A 15,480-nucleotide genomic window follows, 5' to 3' on the forward strand; every position below is an offset into this window, starting at 1 on the left:
GCTGTAAGATGCGCCAATTCTAGCACTTAGCCCCTCTCTTCCCACTCCCGTGTAATGGTGGGATATGGGGTAATAAGGAGTTAATGTCACCTTGCTATTGTAAGGTGACATTAAGCCCGGTTAGTAATGGAGAGGTGTCACTAAGACACCTATCCATTACTAATCCTATAGTAGTTTAAGGGTATGTGCGGTATGTGCACACGTCCGGATTTCTTGCAGAAATTTCCTGAAGAAAACCGGAAATTTTCTGCAAGAAATCCGTTTTTTTTTTTTTTGCGTTTTTTTTCCCGTTTTTTCGCGGTTTTTTTAGCATTCTGCAAGCGTAATTAGCTTGCAGAATGCTAAAGTTTTCCAAGCGATCTGTAGCATCGCTTGGAAAACTGACTGACAGGTTGGTCACACTTGTCAAACATACTGTTTGACAAGTGTGACCAACTTTTTACTATAGATGCTGCTTATGCAGCATCTATAGTAAAAGATAGAATGTTTAAAAATAATAAAAAAAAAAAAAAAAATGCTTATAATTACCTGCAGACCTCAGCGGCGTCCGTTCCTATAGATGCTGTGTGTGCGCGCAGGACCTTCCATGACGTCGCGGTCACGTGAGCGGTCACATGACCGGTCTCGACCAATCACAGGACTGTGACGTCATCGCAGGTCCTTCACCGCACACCAGCTACAGGAACCGAAGCGGCAGCATGCACCTGAGAGGCGGGAAGACATCGAAGGTGAGTATAGGACTATTTTTTATTTTAATTCTTTTTTTTTTACCACTTATATGGTGCCCAGTCCGTGGAGGCGAGTCTCCTCTCCTCCACCCTGGGTACCAACCGCACATAATCTGCTTACTTCCCGCATGATGTGCACAGCCCCGTGCGGGAAGTAAGCAGATCAATGCACTCCTAGGTGTGCGGAATCCCCGCAATTCCGCATTTTTAATGAACATGTTGCTTTTTTTTCCGCGATGCGATTTTTTCGCGGAAAAAAATCGCAACATTTGCACAAAAAATGCGGAATACACTGTAAATAATAGGAGGCATAGGTTAGCGGTTTTTTTCACGTTTTTATAGCGAAAAAACGCGAAAAAAACGCGAAAAATCCTGAACGTGTGCACATGGCCTTAGAGTTAAAAAAATACACAGCCAGAAAAAAGTATTTTAATAGTCTTTGTTTCACCATATTTACAACTACGCCTAATTCCTGCGATGCCCTCGATTGCATACAAAAAATAAAACAACTGTATACTCCCTTTCCGACGCAGTCCAATTAATAACGAGTGTCCCACAACGATCTCCCCCATAGAACAGTGACATCGGGTGATGTCACCTCTCTATAGGGCCTCCAGTGACACACTGACAGGAGATAATGGCTCCTGCAGTGCATCACTGAAGAGGTTTCTTCAGTTCATTGCTCTCACTTTATGGCAATGCTGTGTGGGAATTTTCCCACGCAGCAGTGCCGCAAGTGAGAGTATGAACTATACTCACAGTGGCGGAGGGATACAGTGCGGAAGGATACCTTCCGTCATTGTATCCCGGAGCCCCTGGAGAGCGGTTGCATCTGCTGATGTGGCAGCTCTCCATGGGAGATTGTCGTGAGACACTCGTATTAATTGGATTTCTGCGGATTAGGAAGTATATTGTTGGTTTATTATTTTAATATTTTTTTTACAGGTGATCAATGGCTTCAAGATCAAGGTGATTGGGGAGTATGTACTGTATGATGTACTGCATATGCTGTATGTGCTGTATGATGTATGTGCTGTATCTTGTATGTATGTATGTATGTATGTATGTATGTATGTATGTGTTTGTTTTTTTGTTTCTTTTTTACATTCAACACATTAGCTGGATGATGGGACTACCACTGTCCCATCATTGGCTAGTGTGTCAATCAGTCACTGTAGCAGGCATAGCCGGATGGGACTTGTAGTCCCATCGGACGATGCCTGCACACACAGCACCGCAGACCCCCGGACAGCCACGGCAGACTCCCAGCACATCCCCGGACAGCCCCTGGCAGACACCTGCACACCCACGGATAGCCCGCACATCCACGGCCACCACCGTCGACCACACACACACACGCACATAGCTCCACCCACACACTCCCTCCTCCCGATCTGCAGAGTTTCATCCGTAGCTAAACCGCAGATCTTTTTTACAACTGCGGTTTTGCTGTGGATGTGTCTGACTCAAAGTAAGTCAATGGGTGCAGAAACACTGCAGATCCGCACAAAGAATTGACATGCTGCGGAAAAAACACCACTGCGTTTCCGTGAATTTTTTTCCGCAGCATGTGCACAACGGATTTTGTTTTCCATAGGTTAACATGCTACTGTAAAACGCATGGAAAACTGCTGCAGATCAACAGCGTCAAAAATGCTGCGGATCCGCGGGAAAATCCGCAATGTGTGCACATAGCCTAAGTGATCGGACAATTGCAGATTCAAAACCCCTAAGAGATCACAAAAAAGGGCAAAAAAAACTAAACTAAACTATAAAAGTAAAAGTAAATAAAACTCAATCCATGTGCAAAAAGTATATGGCAAATTAGCCTACAAAAAATATAAAAAATAATTAAAATTGTGTTTTTTTGGTCACAACTGTGTAAAAAAATGCAATAAAAAAGTAATATCTACCCCAAAATAGTAGCAATAAAAATGTCAACTCATCATGCAAAAAATATAAGCCCTAATACAGCGTCATCGACCGAAAAATGAAAACTATACAGGATTCGTAAATGGACTTATAGAATTCTTCCTCTTTTGGATTGCCTGGATACTGGCAGAAAGAGGGAAGGACGATCTCTTGAGACCGGTGAAATTCAGAGACAACCTTAGGGAGGAAGGATGGATCAAGATGAAGGACTATAGAGTCATCCCTTATTATTAAATAAGGCTCTCTTACTGAAAGAGCCTGTAATTCTCCTACACGCCTTGCTGTGGTAATAGCGACAAGAAATTACAGCTTTGTATGCCAGAAATTGGAGTACAGGAAGACAGAGGTTCAAATGGAGGTTGTGTAAGCCCTTTGAGGAGTATATTTAAGTCCCAAGGAGGGACAACAGTCCGCCTTCTGGGATGTGATCTGAGGGCTGAAGATATGAATCTCTTAATCCAACGGTGGTCGGCCAAATCCTGATCGAACATAGAGTTAAGGGCAGAAACCTGAACTTTCATGGTACTAGGTTTAAGGCCAAGGTCTAGCCCTTTTTGTAAGAAATTCAATACTTGTGGAATATTTGGATGGAATGGATCAGGTAGATTCGGTAGACAGAAGGATGAAAACTTTTTCCATATCTTATTATATATAGCATTTGTAACTGGCTTCCTAGATCTCTGTAGGGTAGCAATTACCATGTCTGAAAGCCCTCTAGATCTCAGCACCTGGGCCTCAGTAACCAGGCTGCTAGATTCAATTTTTGAGGTTCTGGATGAAGGGGTTCTTGAACGAGAAGGCCGGGGTCTTCCGGTAGGTGAACTGGGCAGTCTATATGCAGCTCTACAATGAGATTGAACCAACTTCTCTTCGGCCACACTGGAGCCACCAGGATGGTTGGGACCCGTTCCTCCCGGACCTTCCGAAGAGTCTTTGCTAACATCGGGATTGGTGGGAAGGTGTAAGCCAATCGAAAACGCCATTTCTCGCCATTTCTGAGCAAAGGCATCCGCTGCCCTGGCATTATCCCTGGGATTCAGGGAGAAAAAGGCCTCGACCTGAGTGTTTTGACCTGAAGCCAGTAAGTCAATTTCGGGTAGGTCCATCTGTTTACAAACATCCTGAAGACCCTCCTGCTCAGGCTCCATTCCCCTGGTTGTATGTCCCGACGGCTTAGGGTACCGTCACACAGTGCAATTTTGATCGCTACAACGGCACGATTCGTGACGTTCCAGCGATGCATTTACGATATCGTTGTGTCTGACACGCTACTGCGATCCGGATCCCCGCTGAGAATCGTACGTCGTAGCAGATCGTTTGAAACTTTCTTTCGTCGTCTAGTGTCCCGCTGTGGCGGCATGATTGCATTGTGTGACACAGGTTGTATACGATGTGCGCACAGTAACCAACGGCTTCTACATCGCAAATACGTCATGAAATTATCGCTCCAGCGCCGTGTATTGCAACGTGTGACCGCAGTATACGACGCTGGAGCGATACTTATACGACGCTGCAACGTCACGAATCGTGCCGTCGTAGCGATGAAAATGGCACTGTGTGACGGTACCCTTAGGAAATCCACCTGACAATTGGAGGATCCCTTCAGATGAACCGCTGTCAGGGATAAAAGGTGTTTTTCGGCCCAGCAAAATATTCGACCTGAAATGCCCTTTAAACTGTTGAACCTTGAGCTCCCCTGATGTTTGAGGTGGGCTACCGTAGTCGTGTTGTCCGAATAAATTCTGACATGACATCCGAGCACTAGGTCGCTTGCGGCCCAGAGAGTGTCCTCCACTGCTTTCAGTTCCCGGAAGTTTGTACTGTCTACCATTCCACATTTTGAGGATGTGGGCTTGGAGATCTCTGGGTCTGAGCCCAGGACACAGACTGAATGCAGGCTGTCATGGAGCCCAGTACTGATATGGCTTCCCGAAGACTAGGGGGATCTTTGTTTTCTGAAATCTGTGACCTTGGTCATTATAGTCAGGCGATGGTCTTCCGGAAGAAAAGACATCTGCTTCCCAGAATCTAACAGAACCCCAGAAACTTCCTTATTTTGGAGGGCTGAAGCTGGGATTTTTTCAGATTGGGCAGCAACCCCAGTGATCGCAGGATGTCGAGAGTTTTTGACACGTGGTTCCTGAGAATCTGAGCAGAGGAACCTTCAACTAGCAAATTGTCCAGATAAGGAACTATGCAGACTACTTGTTTCCGGATATAAGAAACTGCCTCTGCTATTACTTTGGAAAAAAACTGCCGGCGCGAAGAGATGCCAAAGGGGAGCACGTTGAACTGGAAGTGCTTCACCTGCTGATTTTGCTGTACCGCAAACTTCAGGTACTTCCTGTGCCGTGGATGGACTGGAATATGGATGTAGGCATCCTTGAGATCTATGGTTGCCATGAAGAAGTGTGGGCATATCAGGGGAATGGCCGACCTTACCGATTCCATGTTGAATCTGCGATAGAAGATGTGCTGATTGAGATTTTTTTGTTTTATAATTATGCGCGCCTCCCCTGAAGGTTTCTTTACTAAGAAAAGATGGGAATAGTGGCCTGTTCCCCACTGTTCCTGAGGTACCGGGATGTTTCTACCTTTCCCCTTCGCATAACTCCATCTTCCAGTTTTACCTTTTCGTCTTGTCTGGGGGGTCTGGGACTGTGGGGCACGAAAAAAACGCTTTTTGATAGGTTTTTGTTCTGGAAGGGCTTTTTTCTTGGCAGCGGCCTTCTCTAAAATTTCATCCAGAGCAGGGCCAAAAACGTATTCGCCCTTAAAGGGGATTGAGCACAATTTAACTTTTGAGGCGACGTCCCCGCTCCACATTTTGAGCCAGAGGGCTCTTCTGGCTGAGTTAGATTGAACTAGGGACCTGGAGGCAATCCGGATTGATTCCATAGACGCATCAGCCAGAAAGCATGAAGCTCTTTGGAGAATAGGAAGAGAATCCAGTAGCTCACCCCTTGAGGTACCCTGGGATAGTAATAATAAAGGTGTAATGCTTTACTTCCCCTGCGGGAGTGCTACAGGGCAATGGAACACTTACTGTTAGTTCCATCTGATCACTGACATTCCTAGGTGTAGGACAGCTCCATATCCTGTTTAGTGGCCACTCCCGATACTGCAGCTCAAGTACTATTTCAATGAATTACTGTGACTGTTCCATACATCAAAGTGGACATTTCTAAAATTTATTTCCTTGCTGCCGAAAACAACACAATTTAGAAGAATACTCTCTAACAAAAAGGGATTGTCCAGAGCAGACAGCTCCTTTAAGAAGCATGAAAACCTTTCTGGTTGGTATCAAGGCAAGGAAACGTAATATCTTTCAACATGATTTATTTTTAACAGTCCATTTAAGAGGGGAAACCACCAATGTCTCATATTCTCCAATGTAATGCAAAAATATTATGTTAAAAAGGTGTTAAAAGAGTCAAACTGGCATTCTGAGCTTTGAGGAACCTGTATCCAATTCTTACATTTCGGAGGTAAGCATTAATTATTGAATTCTTTCTGTATGGATAGATCAGACAGATGCTATCACAATGGTATAGGGCCACCCTTCAGAAAACAAATAAGAAAAAAAAAGATCAAATGAAAATTAGAATTATTAAAGTGACATGTAATAAGTCATCAGTAACGATGACAAACTTGCTCCTCCAAAAAAGGATATTGCAGGCGTAATAAAGACACTAAAATGCATTTCTGCAGTTTTAAAGGGGTTCTTCCCATCTTCATAGATGGATATTTTCAGATAGTGCGTAAAAAAACGAGAAAGTTTGCAATTTACTGCTTCTTAAAATTTGCAGCCGTTCTTGAGATATTAACACTTATTTTGTTAACAGCACGTTGCCTAGGAGACAGACTTGGTCGGTCTCCTAGGCAACATCTTGCAAACAGAAGAAAAGTGTGAATATCTCAAGAATGAATGAAAATTGTAAGAAGCAATAAATTGCGAACTTGCTTGATTTTAAAAGCTCTATTCGAAAATACTTATTTATGACGATATGAAAAATCTCTTTAAAACTCGGAAAGAACCTTGATTTTCCTTATTAATAAATAAAGTATGATGCAGGTGGTCCTGGGAAGCACAGTGGGATTTTGGGACAGTTTGTACAGAAGTAACCAGATACTGTACATGAGCAGGCATGTGTTAACACCGAATCACACATTGCAGTTTTCAAGGCTTTTCTCCTTTAAATATTGCAGCATCCGTATCCCTGGAGGTTTTTGCATATTTTTCTTCAATGGGGAAACATTAATAATGAAGCCACAAAGCTGGTTTGTCAGCCTGGAAACCTCAAAGCAAAAAGGAGATGTGGACATCCACCTGGGATGGGACTGAAGATCATATTATACATAGAAATATATACTGTATATCTCTGTAAAGTCAGCGTAGACATTTTGGAAAGTCCATAAGGGCTTTTTGTCTTTAAACAAATAAAAATCCTTTTTTAGTTTACAAACAGGTATTCCCATCTCCAAGATCCTATCCCAATATGTAAGAAGGGCAATAATAATAATATTAGTAAATATCTCCAATTAGAAATGTAGCATAGTTCTTCTGATAAGCCATGTCACTTACCCCATGTGCAGGGCATTGCAGTAGATTAGGTATCTATGGTTACGACCAGTAACAACTAGCTGTCACTATTCGTGTGGTCGTAACCATGGATACCTAAGCTACTGCAATGCCCTGCACATGGGGCAAGGGACATAGCTAACCAGAAGAACTACACATTTCTAATTTGAGTTATTTGCTAATATTACGGTATTATTACACCTACTACATATTAGATAACGAATACCTCTATAAGTACAAACATTTATTTCTCATAAAATATAAATTTACGCCATTCTTTTCTTAAAAGGTTGCATTCTATCATTCCTCTGTTATTCCTCCTGGAAACGCATATAACAAAAACTGGGTGTCCATACACAGTCCAGTAAAGTCCAGTCACAGACTATGTCGGGACGCCCTCTACTGACCAAGTTATCAATTTTTTTTCCATTCATTTCCAGGAGGAATAACAGAGGAATGTCAATAAAAAGTGAAAAAACTAAAAATAAAAAGCTGCGGCCTTGTAATTTAATGAGGGAACAAGAGTATGCACTAAATCTGACTTGTCAGTAGTAATGACAGGTGCTATGCCCTTGTGCTATTACTTAAAGGGACGGCATCTGATCACATGTGAAGAACAGGAAACCTTTTTTGCGTTACAGTAGTGCTTTAATAAAAAACAACATTTTTAAATCAAGTGGCAGATGGGATGATGTTCTGTAGAAGACGGGGCGAGCGTTACTTGCAGGGACAATTCGTCTTCCAGGAATACGATGCCCATCATACTCTGTGGCCATCTATGGGTCATGTGACCCAACAAAGTAATTAATAAGACATAATTAAGCCTATTTATGGGGAAGGCTCACTCCCAAGCTGTATCAGCCAGGAAAATTAATATTCATTTTAAGGGAACTGACTTCTAATATAATCAGCAGAATATATACAGGAGACAATATCAGTATTTCAATGTCTGTGGGTAAAAGACGAGCTATTGTATTGCAACTGGTTACATCAAGCCCCCATCATTTAGGTGCTAAATCCCAAGACTGATTGTCGAAATGTAGTAGAAAAAAAATCTGCTGCTTTAAATGGGTGTGCTCCTCTTCACAAGCATGCCGCTCCCTTGCCTCCTGCTTGCAGAGGAGCGATGTGCTACTGAAGATCGACAAGTCTCTCTTCCTTGTTGCAAGCAGAGGCAGAGCAGCACTTGCAAGTTCTATAGCAAAGAGCTTGTAATCGCTGCACTTCTTGCCTTGGAAACAAGCCACACAGAAGGCCAGTAACGTAGGCCAGAATGTGCTCCTGAAAGATGATAATTCAAACCAGTAGTATGGTCTGAACTGTGCACTCTCTTTGTTGCAAGCAGAGGGAGAGCAGCACTTGCAAGTTCTATAGCAAAAAGCTTGTAAGCGCTGCACTTCTTGCCTTGGAAACCAGCTACACAGGAGGCCAGCAACACAGGCCAGGATGTGCTCCTGAAAGTTGATCATTCGGACCAGTGGTATTGTCTGAACGGTTCTCTCTCTTCCTTGTTGCAAGCAGAGGCAGAGCAGCACTTGCAAGTTCTATAGCAAAGAGCTTGTAAGCGCTGCACTTCTTGCCTTGGAAACCAGCTACCGAGGTGGCCAGTAACTTAAGCCAGGACCTATAAAAATACTTATTTTTAATAAGAGGAAATTACAAAGTTGCTCGTTTTTAGCAACCCTTTTAAGGGCAGAGAGGAACATGCCAGTACATGTTCTTTGTTTTCTGTGCTATAGCAGTGGACAAAATTTTTTTTTCCACTGCATCAAAGTAATAGTCCAAACTATAATAAACTCAGACTAATATAGGCCTGACTCTGATCCAGCTTAAGTGCCCAAAAAAAGATATATATTTATAAAAAAAATGTAGAAGTGCAAACTAGGATGGCGAAAAAGTCCATTTAAGTGCAAGATCTGATGAAGGGAAGGCTTAAGTAGTTTCTAGCTGGTGGACGATAATTATGCATGGGGGGTAGGAGGGATATCCCAATCCATGAAGCTTTGCAAAACCGAACATAGGGATACCTGATTCACTACCATGACAGCACTAGGGAGGCTGCGGACCTCATAGCACAACGTTTCGCTGCCTCTAGTATTAGAAAATGCTACGTTCCACAACAGCAGGATTAGTGCGAAGTCCAGTGGCTCAGTCACTGCTTCACAAAACTAAAACTATCTCTGTACATTTACACCTAAGCACAAGACTGGCTTGGAAGAATCTGAAGGTCTTGCAGGGGAGTTACTTTATAAAAGTTATCATCCCAGGAGGGAGAAAGGGGGTTAAAAATCCCCCGTTTCTAACCTTGTCACCAATCTAAGGTTCACCTAAACCAAACCAGCCCCAGGTAAGACAAGAATGGTAGAAGCCCCAAGAAAAGGAGACGCATCCATTCCTACCGATACGGCCAGCTATAAATAAAGCTGTTTATAGTCCAACCAGACCCAAGACATTCAGGTCAAGAAAACCTCCTTAAGGTTAGTTGAAAAGTTTCTGTGGGGACATCAGAAAGGTCTCTGAAGAAGGTCTGGCATTCGGGTCCATATGCGGTGCCTGTATCATCCATTGCTCAGAGCAATGAGGAGGTTCTCCGACCTCAGGTACGCACTTGTCCTTTAACCCCTACTCGTGAACGTCCCAGATCTCGGACAGTAGAGGCGGCAGTTTCTTGTCCTGAAGTCGGAGGGCAAACACCTGCTCCGAGTGCACGCTGCTGAGGGTGCGGAGGCTGACCAGCTTCATCAACATGCGGGGAAACATCAGGTGATCCTGGGGAAGTACAGTAAAAGATCAAGATCAGATTAAAAAATATTATAGGTAATTATATGAGAGAAACCCCTGATAAAGCTTGAGGCGAAACGTCAGGTGCATTTTTCTTTTGACAGCAACGTGTACTCTATGCCACTGTGCGAGGTGAACCTCCATGTGAAGTCTATGTCTGACTTTTGTATGTCTATATTTATGTTTTTAATTATGCTATCCAATAAAGAATATATTTTGTATTGATTTGGAGCCTTGCATATTTCTACACACCCTTTCTGAACGGTCAGAGAAAAGTATACACACTGTATGTCTAAAGAAGCACTCAGAACATCTCTTACCTTTTCCTCTAAATTTGTCCACTCCTAAAAGGAGAGAAAAGGCTCATTAGGCCTTTAACTCCCATGCAATTTTTCATTTTTGTGCGTTCATTTTTTTTTCTTCCTCCTTTTTCGCCGGAGAGTCATAACTTTTACATATTATCCAGTCAACATAGCTGTATAGAGGCCTGTTTATTTGCAGGACGAGTTGTAGATTTAAATAAAACGTTTTTTAAAATTTTTACCAGACTTGTAACGAAGACTACGAGAAAAAGATTTTACATGGCAGGCACCAAAAAGCCTTTTTGTATTTAGGTCGAACAGATGATGTGCGGGTTATTTTTGTGCGCAGTGTGGTAACAGTTTTATCAATAGTATTTTGGGGTAGGTATAATTTTTTGATCGCTTCTTAGTGTGTGTGTGTGTGTGTGTGTGTGTGTGTGTGTGTGTGTGTGTGTGTGTGTGTGTGTGTGTGTGTGTGTGTGTGTGTGTGTGTGTGTGTGTGTGTATATATATATATATATATATATATATATATATATATATATATATATATATATATATATATATATATATATATATATATATATATATAGTCTAAGGTCCACTTCCGTCTTTTTGTAACGGAAATCCCGCGTCGTGAGTTGGCGCCTCCCCTACTCCCCTCCAGTCAGTGCCCACATAGCATTTCAGAAGTCCGTTAAACGGATTGCGTTACAGCGCGGCATAATGCGGTGTAACGCAGTCTGTTAACGCTGCCATTAACCCTGTAAGTGTGACCAACTTTAACGATGCCTATGCAGCATCGATAGTAAAAACATATAATTTTAAAAATAATAATAATAATAAAAAATTATTATATTCTCACCTTCCGGCATCCGCGTTAGCCTTTCCCGCTCCTCACGATGCTCCGGTCCCAAGAATGCATTGCGGCAACGAGCCGTGATGAAGCCGCGGTCTCGCGAGACCGCTACATGATCACGGGTTATTGCCGCAAGGCATTACTGGGAACGGAGCGTCGCGAGGAGCATCGCTAAAGGCCTGGGCTGGATCCGGGGGCCGCCGGAGGGTGAGTATATAACTATTTTTTATTTTATTTCTTTTTTTTTTTCTAACAGGGATATGGTGCCCACACTGCTATATACTGCGTGGGCTGTGCTATATACTGCGTGGGCTGTGCTATATACTGCGTGGGCTGTGCTATATACTGCGTGGGCTGTGCTATATACTGCGTGGGCTGTGCTATATACTGCGTGGGCTGTGCTATATACTGCGTGGGCTGTGCTATATACTGCGTGGGCTGTGCTATATACTGCGTGGGCTGTGCTATATACTGCGTGGGCTGTGCTATATACTGCGTGGGCTGTGCTATATACTGCGTGGGCTGTGCTATATACTGCGTGGGCTGTGCTATATACTGCGTGGGCTGTGCTATATACTGCGTGGGCTGTGCTATATACTGCGTGGGCTGTGCTATATACTGCGTGGGCTGTGCTATATACTGCGTGGGCTGTGCTATATACTGCGTGGGCTGTGCTATATACTGCGTGGGCTGTGCTATATACTGCGTGGGCTGTGCTATATTTCTGTTGCTGTTATACCATAGTATTGCAGTATATATAGTGTAAATTTCGGTCTATGAAGCTCGGCCTTTTTTTATGTGTTATGCCATTACTGCTACTTTTGGTTCTCTTTTCTGAAACCTTGAAATAATCCACTATTGCCATACATTGACGGAACTGGACTAAAACAACTTCAGACTTATACATGCAAGAATAGAAAAGCCAAGATGATGCACGTATTTATAGACATGCTGCTCTGAATTCTAATTATATAAGTCTAAAAAAAAATAAAATAAAAAAAATAATCCGAACAAAATAAAGTTTGTCACTTTTGGAAAATAATCGCACTGTACTGTATGGCCTGCACTATGTGGCCCACTGTTCATGCATGCAAATTATTTCTAGGTGCAGTAATACTTGCCGGATATAGGCAAGAATCCACATATAATATGTATCTGGGCCCTATCCTGCAATACAGTCACCTGTTTTGGAGCTCATGCAGAAAAATAAATATTTCAAAGAACACTACTGCCACCTGAAGGCACTGAGGGGTACAACACTTCCTAAATATTGAAAAAAAAAAAGGTTTTCCCGTTTCAAAAACACTTCTATCCCCTGGCTGCAGTTTTTTTTTATACAAAAAAAAAAAATTTTTTTTAGTTCTTCATTCAACCCTCCCAGGGTCCAGCGCTGAATCTCTGCCATTGTTCCAGGTGTCAATAGAAAAACAAACTGAACGTAGCAATACCTGTATCCTTAAAATTAGTATTAAAATAATTAAATCAAAGTATGCATCCATAAAAAAGGGTATAGTTGCTAGATGGAAGAATGGCAGACCATTCGGAATATACAGGTGTGTAGCACTGACATCCTGTCGACAGCACCGCAGCCAAACACTGCAGACAACAACAGATGCCGGTGACGGACCTGTGGAGGGGGAGAAAAGCTCAGATAATTTATGGGGGAAAAAAAAAAAACTGCAGTCGGGGAACAGTATTTTCCGATACTGAGAAACCCTTGTAAAGAGACTGGCTTCCTGCCGCCTTCCTCTACAGCTTGGCGCGAGTCCTGCAGTGACCGTTACAAGTTTGCGGTGGTCTAGCATATTCTCCCGTATGTGGGGGTCCCCGATGCTCCGTACCCACCTGAGGTCGCTTGATACGAGTATAGGAATGCAGCGCTTCCACGTACGGTAACTGTAGGGTCTCCACGAGCTGGTGGTTCTGCACATTTGGTCGGTCGGCGGAGAAGATATTTATCGCTATGAGGAGGGCGTACTCGGCATCGTCCAGCTGCATCTGCCTCATGCCGCGAGAGAACTCAAATATGGGGTTTATAAACTCCACCTGTAACCCTGGGGACACAAGACAGCAAGAAGTGAAGGGGTACAGTCATGGGGCTCACAGTTATGGGGCGCACAGCCATGGAGCTCGCTATGCCTCGGCTTAGTGGCAATGCACATCCACAACATCCATGATGGTGCAACGGGCCTTGGGGCCACAAATCAGAAACAGGGATGTCTCATTTAACCCCTTTAAAGGACACAGCCAATTTTTGTTTGAGGTTTATTTTTTTCCTCTCCTTCTAAAAGCCATTTTTTCCTTAATTTTTCCATCGAAAAAGCTGTATGAGGACTTGGTTTTTCTTTTGCAGAAGGAGTTGTAATTCTGATTGACACCATTCATTTTACCATATAAAGTACTTAGAAATGGGGGAGGGAACCCAAATGCGGTGAAATGGTGACCTGTGATTGTTTGGCCATGTGTTCTACATACTGCAATGGACGCCCGGGGAGGATCACGCAGTTTAAATGCCACCGTCAATGACTGGTAGCAGCATATATGTCAATAGCAGTTGTACTTTTGAATGACACCATTCATATTACCACATAATGCACTGGAAAACGGGGACAAAAAATTCCAAGTGGGGAGAAGTGGTGAAAAAAATAAAATTCTAACATTGTTTTATGGGAATGGTTTTTACAGTGTACATTTTGTGGTAAATATGATCTTGGGATAGGATTCTGCTCATCAGTACAATTGCGGCGATACCAAACATGTCCAGTTTTATTTTTAATATATTTTAGTGGTAAAGAAAATAAATAAATCAGGAGTTTGTAAAAAAAAAAAAAAACAACAAAAAAAAAACCACTTTTGGGTTGTGTCGCCACTTTCCCCAAGATCTGAAGTTTTCATTTTTCGGGCAATGGAGCTGTGTGATGTCTTACGGTTCGTGGGGCGAGACGACAATTTTATTAATACCATTTTGGAATAGATGTGATGTTTTGATTGGTTGTTACAGCATTTTTAGTGGAATTGCAGAGACCAAAAAGACCCCCAAAAAACTAATTTGGGCATTATTGATTTTTTTTTTTGTTTACCAATCAGGTTAAATATTTTTATATGTTGATATATTAGAATTTTCTGATACCATATGTGTGTATTTTTTTTATATATATATATATATATATATATATATATATATATATATATATATATATATATATATATATATATATATATATATATTTATTTTTAAATGGGGAATTTTTTTTAATTTGTTTTTTTAATTTTTCCTTTTCACTTTACTAGTTAGTCCCCTTAGGGGACTGGAAGCGGTGACTGTCTGATCGGCTTGTGCTGTATACAGTGATGCCAAGGCATAGCAGAAATCACGGTCTCCTTTGAAGCCCGGCCACAGGCAAAGTTTCAAAGGAGCTCCGTAATGGCAGGAGCACAGTACAGAACTCACCTGCTCGGTGGAAGTCGTCTTTGCTGTACGTAAAGTCTTTCAGGAAGGTTATACATTCAGTTTCGTGATTGTAACGCCTCGCCGTCTCCAACAACATGATCTGTGGAGGAATCAAAGTAGGATGCTGAAAGCAGGGGTCTGCAACATGTCTCACCAGCTACTAAGAAACTACAGGTCTCAGCACAACCTTGCCCTTGTCCTACCATTTGATAATTTGGAATATTGCATTTTTCTATTTGCACATATTGTTACGTTTTTACGCACCAGGGGTGGGATCTAAGGTGGTCCACTAGGATAACAATGGTATAGAGTAATGGAGTATTGGCCCAATAAATGGGGACTGTAGGTTACAAATGTTCGGTGATGGATGTCAGTGCCGCCATGTAATTTTCATACTGGGCAACATCAATGACGGGTGGTCGTCTCAATGTTTCCCGGTATACAGTAGTCAGCCCGACGGCGAGCATTTACCTCGATGGTGGATGCTTTAAGAAGCGCAATCTGATCCTCTCGAGACAGCTCCAAAAAACCTGGGACCTGTTTGGCAAAATCCACAATCTCCTGCACGGAGATGATGGCAAGCTCTGTAAAGTGTGCAAAGCGTTGCTGGCGGGCTTCCCTGCTGTTGGGGTCGTTTGCAAGAGGCCACGGCTGAAAAGGAAGAACAAAAAAAAAAAAAAAAGGAGAGAATATAAGGATAAAGCTCTGAGAAAGAACACGGCGCATAAGCTAAATTTGAGAGAGAGGAAAAGAAAGTGCAGAGTCAGCAGCGAGAAAAGAGGACATGAAAGTGATGTGGCCAAGATGACAACAAGGCGACATCCACGGCAGCAAAGTTTCCCCGT

General features: G+C 42.6%; 1 protein-coding gene across 4 annotated transcripts in view; it reads right to left on the minus strand.

Moving 5' to 3' along the window:
- Positions 1-5,982: 5,982 nt before the first annotated feature.
- Positions 5,983-15,480, minus strand: part of NR1H2 (nuclear receptor subfamily 1 group H member 2) — a 45,645-nt gene continuing 36,147 nt past the window's right edge. For 2 of the 4 annotated variants that reach the window (XM_077259688.1, XM_077259689.1), the window contains exons 7-10: positions 15,107-15,286; positions 14,636-14,735; positions 13,030-13,238; positions 5,983-10,011 (exon numbers count right to left, since the gene is read on the minus strand). In XM_077259688.1, coding sequence (XP_077115803.1) covers positions 9,865-10,011; positions 13,030-13,238; positions 14,636-14,735; positions 15,107-15,286 — 636 coding nt within the window. In that variant the 3' untranslated portion in view covers positions 5,983-9,864. Of the gene's footprint in view, positions 10,012-10,088; positions 10,368-13,029; positions 13,239-14,635; positions 14,736-15,106; positions 15,287-15,480 lie in introns of those variants that run through there. The other 2 variants (XM_077259686.1, XM_077259687.1) reach the window with 1 other exon arrangement.

Source organism: Ranitomeya variabilis, chromosome 4 (genome assembly GCF_051348905.1).
Source record: "Ranitomeya variabilis isolate aRanVar5 chromosome 4, aRanVar5.hap1, whole genome shotgun sequence".
Lineage (NCBI taxonomy): Eukaryota > Metazoa > Chordata > Amphibia > Anura > Dendrobatidae > Ranitomeya > Ranitomeya variabilis.